The sequence below is a fragment of the Thunnus albacares genome, chromosome 19 (genome assembly GCF_914725855.1).
Source record: "Thunnus albacares chromosome 19, fThuAlb1.1, whole genome shotgun sequence".
NCBI classification, from domain to species: domain Eukaryota; kingdom Metazoa; phylum Chordata; class Actinopteri; order Scombriformes; family Scombridae; genus Thunnus; species Thunnus albacares.
In genome coordinates this window covers 12,962,745-12,972,435 of record NC_058124.1, presented here as the reverse complement: position 1 = coordinate 12,972,435, position 9,691 = coordinate 12,962,745, and the positions used below count along the sequence as shown (strand labels likewise).

General features: G+C 39.1%; 2 protein-coding genes across 3 annotated transcripts; one reads left to right on the top strand and one right to left on the bottom strand.

Annotated features, from left to right (window-relative positions):
- Window positions 1-907: 907 nt before the first annotated feature.
- efcab1 (EF-hand calcium binding domain 1) lies at window positions 908-7,565 on the top strand. 2 transcript variants are annotated; one of them, XM_044336584.1, is made up of 7 exons: window positions 951-1,122; window positions 3,544-5,299; window positions 5,452-5,610; window positions 6,674-6,778; window positions 6,888-7,039; window positions 7,252-7,356; window positions 7,453-7,565. In XM_044336584.1, the coding sequence occupies exons 2-7, from the start codon at window positions 5,224-5,226 to the stop codon at window positions 7,504-7,506; spliced, it is 651 nt and encodes a 216-aa protein (XP_044192519.1). In that variant the 5' UTR covers window positions 951-1,122; window positions 3,544-5,223; the 3' UTR covers window positions 7,507-7,565. The 2 variants fall into 2 exon arrangements, with proteins under 2 accessions (XP_044192518.1, XP_044192519.1); XM_044336583.1 differs by lacking the exons at window positions 5,452-5,610; window positions 6,674-6,778; window positions 6,888-7,039; window positions 7,252-7,356; window positions 7,453-7,565 and having other exon boundaries at window positions 908-1,122; window positions 3,544-4,485.
- On the bottom strand, window positions 7,522-9,562 carry rbm48 (RNA binding motif protein 48). The gene is made up of 5 exons (XM_044336585.1): window positions 9,416-9,562; window positions 8,965-9,155; window positions 8,725-8,870; window positions 7,837-8,378; window positions 7,522-7,729 (listed from the first exon to the last, which is right to left on the bottom strand). The coding sequence occupies exons 1-5, from the start codon at window positions 9,542-9,544 to the stop codon at window positions 7,667-7,669; spliced, it is 1,071 nt and encodes a 356-aa protein (XP_044192520.1). The 5' UTR covers window positions 9,545-9,562; the 3' UTR covers window positions 7,522-7,666.
- Window positions 9,563-9,691: the final 129 nt, after the last annotated feature.

The window sequence follows — 9,691 nt, the reverse complement described above, 5'->3', positions numbered from 1 at the left end:
CGGTTGAATGTTTGAGCGTCACTGTGCAGAATGATGTAAGAGTAGAGTTTGACACTAGAAGGCTGTTTTCACATTCATCTGCTGAAAGGGGAAAGTTTCTCTGTGCTCGTTTTAAATCTGTGCCTGCAAGTATGAGTTGTGACATCATAACTATTTTGGAGCCAATCAGGGTCCAGCATGCAGCTCACATGTGTGATGTGGAAACTTGAACACTGAGAATAGACTCTATAGTGAAGTAGGAGACATATTACATCCAGTAGTTAAACTTTTGATGTTAATAATATTTGCATACTCGTTGATTTTAGATTTTCCAAAGAGGGAGAAGGAGTAGATGTAATTTTAGAAATTTTCAAGGAAGTAGTTTCAACAAATTATTACTCAAACATTATTTCTTTAATGTCTCCAAACATGTCTGGAGGGGATCTTTAAGATCCTTCCAATATATGTGCTAATTATAGGTATGTTTGAGTCTTTTAAAGGCTTTGCATATCTACACAGGAGTTTCTAGTCATTCTGTTTGAGTAGACCTCAGCTCAGGTTGTCCCACCTCTGAAGTTGTACCATGATTATACATGAAAAAGGGCCAAATGTTAGAGACATGACTAGATAAAAGGGTCAATCTATCTTCTATCATTTCATTTAATAGTTAAGATGATGTATACATTTGATTACTGAAAATAAAGCGGCAAACAATGAAGCTGGAGCTCTTGGTACCCCTTGGAGACCAATTAAGGCCCGATTTTAAGTTGTCTGCTTTGCCCAGAGGAGATCCTGTAACCTGTGAATGGCCTCTTTTGCAAAAAAAAAAAGAAAAAAAAAGTTTAATTTACTTGATAATACATTTATTTTGACAGTTGTTACTGGAAGCATATGCTTCACTCTGTTCAGCTTGACACACTGACACTGGTGGGCATTGTGCTGTAGAAGAGGGTTGATAGTTGTTAAAAATGTCTCAGATGCAGCTGCTGAGACTGTTCATCAGTGAGCGGCTGAGTGCAGCTGCAGAGGAGATCTTTGCAGCGGTGCAGAGGACGTTAACAGAGGCTGAGGAGGAAACTGCTCGCTTCAAACAGGACAGTAACCATCATGGACTTAAAGAAGAGGTGCACTTACACAGCAAAGGTTTGATTTAAAGAATATTGTATATACTCCTCAGGCTCTAGGCCAAGTTAGTTATTGAGGTTTTCTGACCTGCTAAACGTGTCAGAATAAGTTATAGCAGCGCATAGTGGACAATGGAGGAAAGTAACTAAGTACATTTACTCAAGTACTCTACTACTACTTGAGTCCAACTTTGAGGTACTTGTACTTTACTTGAGTATTTCCATTTGATGCTACTTTATACTTCCACTCCTCTACATTTCAGAGGGAAATATTGTACTTTCTACTCCACTACATTTATTTGACAGCATTAGTCACTTTTCAGATGAAGATTTTACATAAAATAATATATTTTAATATTCTGTTGTTTAAATTGTTGATCTTATGTTTTCTTTTTAAAGCACTTTGTGTGAAAGGTGCTATATAAAGAGTACACTTATATATAATATAATATGATGCAGTTCTATTACTATTCATCTATCCAAAGTATCTAAAATCGGCTCTATGTCAATAAACTACAACATTAAAATACTCTCACATGTACTTGTTAGTGATAGAAACAAACATTAGAATATACTATAATAATATAACAGTCCACATAAGGAGTACTTTTACTTTTGATACTTTAAGTACATTTTGCTGATAACACCTCTGTACTTTTACTTAAGTAACATTTTCAATTCAGGACTTTTACTTGTAATTGAGTATTTTTCAACGACAGTATTTCTGCTTTTACTTAAGTAAAGGATCTGAGTACTTCGTCCACCACTGATAATAGATAACGCAATCGGTGATCAATAGAACACAATCATGAGGGTATTTGTATCGGTCCATGACCAGAAAATGTTAATTTTTAAAATCAAAAACAACATGTTGTACTCATACAAAACGGGGAAAAAAATCTTGTGGATTTGTAATCTTGTAGTCACCAATCTCAGCACTCATTCATGCTTTTGATGATATTGTTTGGTCTTGTAACAACACATACTAACCAACTTAATAAGGAACTTTGTACATTGTCTCTAATGTGTTGAAAGTTTCCCCTCTAAGTGTGTGAGCAGCTCTAGTTGATGAGTTTGAGTGCAAATTTTATTTGCTGCCACTACACTATCTACACTAAAACCAGACCAGCAGACATGAAGAGACACCAGCAGCTGAAGACCTGTACATCAAGAAAATCATTACTGAGACAGACCTGCATCAGAGTGCAGTCGCCAGGACGAAGGATATTGTACTTCTTTTAGTTAAGTACAACAAGTAGACAATTTGTCAAAGCGTGACCTTAACTGGAGAGAGAAAATTACTGTCACACAGGCTTCATTTGTAAGTTTGATAACTCAACTATTCATTGTTCATGCTTACCAACAAGCAGTCTAACACAAACAATTCAATTATCTTAATAACTTAACTCAGAGCTACCCCTGTGATGCAATGGATGATCACAAAGCCCTGTGATCAGTGCTACCAGTAAACGGTGCCCTTCCTGCTTCAGTGGAGCCCCTTTGAGTGTACCTCCAGTGTGTAGGACCTGATGCTGCCAGAGAGGAAGATACAGCTAGAATGTCCCTCGGCTCTGGTACAAGCAGTGATGGGAGTTATTTATCCAGGAATACAGAATGCAGTGTGTGGACAAGAGTGTGATAAGACCAGCCCTCCTGCCCCCCTACATCTGACCACCCAGGCTAGAAGCTCTCCTTAAGTCTTCCCCTTAAGTCAGCAACCGTCCACCAGCTTGTGAGGAGTTTGAAAGTCTACTTTGTGACCTCAAGTGGACAAAAATCGTTAAATGCAGCTTTAACTAAGAATTATAATTATCTTTAAATAAGTACGAGTATTTTTGGCTTTATTATGTTGGACACAAAGGAGAGCTGACAGGAAATGAGGGGAGAGATGAGGGATGACATGCAACAAAGGTTCCTGGACTAACTACAACTAGAGACACTGCGATTACATGATTTCATTAAAAAAAAAAAAAGGTTAAGAGTCTTAGAAATGGACTCCCACTTTTGAAACACTATAACTTTTCTCTCTTTCATGTAAAGCTACAACAATTAATCGATTAGTTGATCAACAGAAAATTAACTGGCAACTATTTTGATCCTCGAATAAGAGTTTTAATCACTTTTCAAGCAAAACATTTTCTGGTTCCTGCTTCTCAAATATACATTTTTCTGTTTTTCTTTGTCACATATGACAGTGAATTAAATATCTGAAGAAATTGTAAATGCAATATTTTCACTAGCTTTTAACATTTTTTAGAATAAACAATTAATTGTGAAAATAATCGGCAGATTAATCAATAGTGAAAATAGTCTTTAGTTGCAGCCCCTCTTTTATACATGCTTGACTGGATAATAAAGTGCTGATATTAAGGTAAACTGTAATCCATGAGTAAAAGGGAAACTGAGTTTAAACAAATATCTCACTCTTTCCTCTCAACAGATCCACCTCAGGTTTTTGTCTGTGCAGGGGTGCAGGAACTCTACCAGCAGGCGTGGAGTCCTGAGAGCTGCCACAACAACTCCGCTGTGGGCCAGGAGGACTGTGACCTGCTGGTCCAAGAACCTCCAGCAATCAAACAAGAACAGCAGGGGTCATGGAGCAGTCCAGACACTGAGGGAACTGGCGCCAACACCTTTAAATTCCCTCCTGTCTGCATTTATTCAGAACTGCAAAGTCATGACACAGGAATTGAAGACAGAAAGCCTGAACTCAGTTCCTCTGCTGACCACAGAGAGGAGGGAAATCCTCAACCAAGCACTGAATGTTGCACTTTTTTGCCAGATTGTTCAGTAACTCTCAGTAACATGGAGTCTGAGTTGAGTTTAGAAACAGGCTACAGCACCAGTAAAGATGTGAAAGTCCACACAAAGAGCCGCACAAGGAAAAAACAGTTGACTAAAAGTTGTGAACCACACACCCCGACTCCACCAAACCAAGACGCAAAGAGAAACGGCAAATCCTACTGCTGTCGTTTCTGTGGCAAAGAATTCAGCCGCAGCGTTCACCTGGCCACACACACTCGTATCCACACCGGGGAGAAACTGTTCAACTGTGAAGTGTGTGGTAAGGAATTTCGACACGGCAACAGCGTGATCGTGCACATGAGGATTCACACCGAGGATAAGCCGTACCGCTGCAGGATCTGTGGGAAAGAGTTCCGCCATGTGGGCAATTTGAACGTACATATGAGAATCCATACAGGGGAGAAACCCTACAGCTGCAAAGTGTGTGGGAAACAGTTCAGTCGAAATAATTTGATGACAAAACACATGGCTGTACATACAGGGGAGATGAGTTTAGGCATGAGGAGTGTCTCAAGAAGAGGTTCAGTTGGAATGCCTTCATGAGAGTTTTGAAATCCAGGGTTAATGAGATAATGATTAAAAAAAGGGCAAATATGCCCTTATAAAATGAAAGGAAAAGGAGATGATGGGTTCCAATAGCTTTTGTGTGTAAATTAGTTATGAATTTAAAGGTCAAATCATCTTTTTCATATGTAAAATCCGGACTAATACCTTTCAGGTGGTAAAGATTTTTCTCACAATAATCATATAGGCTTAGTGTCTCTTCACATCATCTTTTATTTGCATTTAAATGTAACAGATAAGACCTTCTTATGAAACTAATGTTTTATAATCCCTGATTAAAATTTTGTTTAATCTTTATACATAGGCTATTTAGCAGGAATAATGTGACTGGATTTTACAATGGAAAGAACAAGTAACAATGGAAAGAAGGAATTACACTGGTAGATTAAAAAAAAACAAAAACATATGGAGTAACTACAGAAAGAAGGAGGATAAATAAAGTTTTTGATTTCAGGTCAAGAGAAATTATAACATTTGTGAGAGCGCTTTCTCAATAAACTCCCAACAGAGAAAGAGCAGGCACAAATCACACTGACAGATGCAAAAAAATAGTTCATACAGGCATTTGAAAATGTATTTACTTTGTACAGCCACAGCAGATATTTTTCTCCTGCTTTATGTGAGAGCTGTTGAACAGCACAAACTTAACTTTTCAAGCAGTGGTGCTACGCTGTCGCCATGGCGACGACATGTCAACATCGCTCTGGTCGGACCACTGCTGCTCTGCCTGTCCTGAGTCCTGTTTCTAAACATGTCGGAAATGTCTGCTATGAACAGAAAACTGATACAAACCCTGGCTGAAACAATCTCAAAACAAGTGGACCACTGTGAGTATTATTTTAACTCCACTCTGCCTCGTTATCTGGTGCTATACTAAGCTAATGTTCTAGCTAGGCGCATCCTCCGCTGTATAGATTTGTATTTTATTTAGCAAACACGCTACTTAAGAAATGTAAATAGTCTATTCTTATGATCTCAGTCAATAAAACAGAGGTTGCCTGCCTTATCCGAGAGTTTGACGTCCTGCTGGGGGAGCCGGCAGTCCCTGGAAGAGCCGCCAGCGGCCTGGACAGAGGCAGGTTCAGGAGCATCCTGCACAACAGCTTTGGGATGACTGACGACATGATCATGGATGGAGGTAATCTGCCTCCGTAACTAAGTACATTTACTCAAGTTCTGTACTTAAGTACACTTTTGAGGTGCTTGTACTGGTAATGTAATCGAGTATTTCCATTTGATGCTACTTTATATTTCCACTCCACTACATTTCAGAGGGAAATATTGTACTTTCTACTACACTACATTTATCTGACAGCTTTAGTTACTTTTCAGATGAAGATTTGACACAATGGATAATATAACAAGCTTTTAAAATACAACACATTGTTAAAGATGAAACTAGTGGTTTCCAACCTGTTTGACTTTTGATGTTTTACAAAAAGCAGTGTGTAGTTGGGGTCACATTTCAGATGTCTATGAGCTGTTAACAGCTCCACCAAATAGTGATTTTTCTCTCTAAACTTCTCACATGGTTTAATTTCAATAAATGTTCAAATGATCCAATATTTCAGCAAAAATCAAAGATCAGATAAAAAAGTCTAAAAACTGAAAACAGATTTGTTTATTAGAACGTTGTTCTTCTTTCCTCTCCATTAATCATTTCACGACCCCTCTGGTTTATCTGATGACCCTTTGGAGGGGCCTGACCCCTAGGTTGGGAACCACTGTACTAAACTGAGCTAACTGTATATAAAGTAGTTCAAACTAGCTCCACCTCCAGCAGCTACAACAGTAACATGCTGCTCTAACACTGATGCTTCAATATTAATAATTTAATGACGTCATATATAATAATATATCAATCAGAGGGACCAAACCACTACTTTTACTGCAGTACTTTAACTACATCAAGCTGATAATACTTATGTGCTTTTACTTAAGTAGGATTTTTCAGGCAGGACTTTTACTTATAATGGAGTATTTTACATTGTTGTATTAGTACTTTTACATAAGTAAAGGATCTGAATACTTCTTCCACTGCTATCTGTCTATTGCTGACTGATATTTTGCAAAATATGAGTCATTTTATATTTCCAAGGACAGAAACAATGATTCACAAATATCCTGCAGTCATTTAGAGTCCTTATGACTGTCTGGTTACATAAACATGCCCTGAATATCGCTAATGATCTGTCCTCCAGTCTTCAGGACATTTGACAAAGACAATGACGGCTTTATTAGTATGAAAGAGTGGGTTGAGGGGCTGTCGGTTTTTCTTCGTGGGACCTTGGATGAAAAAATAAAATGTAAGTTCTCAATCTGACTTTCAGGGCTAAACATGCATACATACACGTAATAAATCTGAGTAACAATGTATTATCCAGCTAATAACTCTTCTCTGTTTTCACGCCTCAGACTGCTTTCATGTGTACGACTTGAACGGTGACAACTACATCTCCAGGGAGGAGATGTTTCATATGCTGAAGAACAGCCTCATCAGACAGCCCATTGAGGAGGACCCTGATGAGGGAATCAAAGACCTGGTGGAGATCACACTGAAGAAGATGGTGAGACATTTACTGCTCAAACATCATGGTCTATTTGTACAAACCTGTGAGTTATTTCTGCACACTCAAAGCTCCAAACGAGCTTCACATTTTAATGCTTCATGGAAGCAATATGTAAGATAATTCTCTGTACCTAACTTTCTAATTTATTAACACCTTGATGAAAGAGAAGTTGACCGCAAGCACATTTCCGATGTTGTTTCCATTCATAGGACCATGACCATGATGGCAGGCTGTCTTTTGCAGACTTTGAGAATGCAGTGAGAGAGGAGAACCTGTTGCTTGAAGCTTTTGGAACGTGCCTCCCCGACTCCACGGTAATCACAGATTAAAAGGCCTTTGAAAACCGTAACAGCTTAAATTACCAAGTCAAATATTCTTAATCTTATGTTCTGTTTTCCTTCTTTTTTTAGGGTATTGAGATATTTGAGCAGCACGTATTTCACGATCAACTGGACCAATGGTGAAATAATAGTCATGTGCACTTTCAGCTGCATATTCTTTAATAAAATTGTTAATAGCTGTTTCCACTTTGATGCAAAATGTGTAAATTAAAAGAAGTTGCCAAAAGAAACAATTTGAATGTTCATTTTTCGTGGTTGTCCAACACTAAGACAGCTGGTTTGATCAAATCCGGCGACGTGGTTTCATCTTTTTCTCCACTGGTTTGACGTCAGGAACAGATCCCACCTAAAAAAGATGACATTGATTTTACTGATATAAATTACGGCATTTAGACTACAATGAATAACTCATTTTGTTCCGAATTCCTATTAAAACATCAGATATGGGCTAACCTGTTTCATTGTGTTCCTGATCAGGTTGACAGTTGTGTTCAACGATGCATCCTCCATGTCCAGTTTAGGTTGGTCTGGTAGTTTGGGCCCGATTAGTGGCTCATTTTTGCCGGTAACGTCTGTCAGTGAGTGCTCCGCAACCTCTTCCATCTTGCGTTTTCTGTTCTCCAAGTGTGTAGTCCTTGGTACAAATCTGACTGCAGAGGCCAGTCTGTGTTCTGTGTCTTTGTCATTATGTGAAGACGTTTGGCTGGAGCTTGAACTCTGCTCTGGCTGCTGTTTTGTGTCAATGATGGCATTATGTAATGTCCCCATTTTGACCTCTGTTGTTAAAGTCCCAAGTTGATTTTTATGTCCGTAGTAATGATGTTCCTGGGGTGGTAACGGCAGTAAAGGAAAGCTTGAATAATGGCCCACATTTGAACTCTCTCCTGTATTATCACAGTCAGATGTTTGCTCGTGTCTAGCAGTGATCTTCTCTGATGTGGTGTCTGATGGTGTGGGCTCCTTGTTCACTGCCTGCTCCTCTTCCTTTTCTCTGGCTTTGTAGCAATAATAAAAGAGGAAACATAGTATCAACAAATGGTTCAAATTAAGGTTTAATTATCATTCCAACTAGAGCAGCAATGATTAATCAATCGATTAGTCGATAGAGAGAAAATTAATCAGCAACTATTTCAATAGTAATATCCGAGAGGGGAATAAGAGGAGGGAGAAGAAAAAAATTCCAAAACAAAACAAACAGCAACAGAAAGCTGAGACGAACACACACAAAAAACAAGGCTTTACTCAAATTAAGGTTTTTTTCAGGGCTAGTGTATGTGCCTTAAAAACCTGTGTGCAACAAGCTTCTTTTAGAGTACATTTATATTTGATGTCAAAATGTACCTTTATTCTGAGCTGCCCTTATTATGTATCTCCTCCGGTCCTGCAGCTTCAGTCTGGTGTCCTCCACAGTCTCATATTCAGGGACGTAGCACACATGCAGCACACCACCAAAGAAGCTCTTCTCATCCATGTGTCGTTTGGCTGCTCTGAAACAGAGAAATTGAAACAGGCTGATTCAGAAGGTCTTTTCCCTGTTGCCAGTAATGCAGTATGATTGACATGGTTGTCTTCATCATGAACCTGGCACTGGTGAGTTTCTGGAACTTGACAAGATAAACCTCTGTGAACGCCTCAGCTGGATACTCGTCCAGGGGCCTGTACTCCTCCACAGCTCCATACAAGGCACACAGCTGGATCAGCTCTGTCATCACTCCGATAGCTGGGACCCCCTGGACCATCAGGTAACGGGACTCTAAGTTGATGGTGTACACCTGACAACACACAAAACTTAATGTCAACAGCTGACCGCAGACACTCGATACTCTACGTTAAGTTACATTGTAGGAGAAAAGACAACAGTATTCTCAGTAGTATCGGTAGGACGATTATGGGTGGACAGGTTATCTGTGTAGTTTTTATATAACTTTAATAGATTTAAGCTACACTCTGGTTAGGAGTCGCAGTGCCTCATAGCTTCAGATATATTGTGTCTTTTCCTTCTTGATATTTACAGATAGTAACGTACTCTTACCTTAACAGATTTAGCTTTTCTTCCCTCTCTATATTTTGGTCGAGAAATGCATACTTTCCGCTGTTCGTGGTGTTTGTAAACCTCTGGGACTCCCCAGCAGCCTGAGTTGTTGTTGCTAGGGGCCGCCATGTTTCAGGAAACAGTTTCTTCTTCTTCTTTGGTGTTTTAACGGACGGCAGTTGGCTTCCATGTCGTCGCATTACTGCCATCTGCTGGAGTCAATTAACTCCTACAGTGTTCTGATTGTTACATTTCTCCTATCAGCTTTGTTCTCTT

Coding starts and splice junctions, on each gene's coding strand:
- rbm48 (XM_044336585.1), bottom strand. CDS start 9,544: ATGGCGGCCCCTAGCAACAACAACTCAGGCTGCTGGGGAGTCCCAGAG. Junction 8,871..8,964: donor CAGAAACTCACCAGTGCCAG/GTTCATGATGAA, acceptor TCTCTGTTTCAG/AGCAGCCAAACGACACATGG. Junction 7,730..7,836: donor TCAGGAACACAATGAAACAG/GTTAGCCCATAT, acceptor CATCTTTTTTAG/GTGGGATCTGTTCCTGACGT.
- efcab1 (XM_044336583.1), top strand. CDS start 948: ATGTCTCAGATGCAGCTGCTGAGACTGTTCATCAGTGAGCGGCTGAGT. Junction 1,123..3,543: donor GGTGCACTTACACAGCAAAG/GTTTGATTTAAA, acceptor TCCTCTCAACAG/ATCCACCTCAGGTTTTTGTC.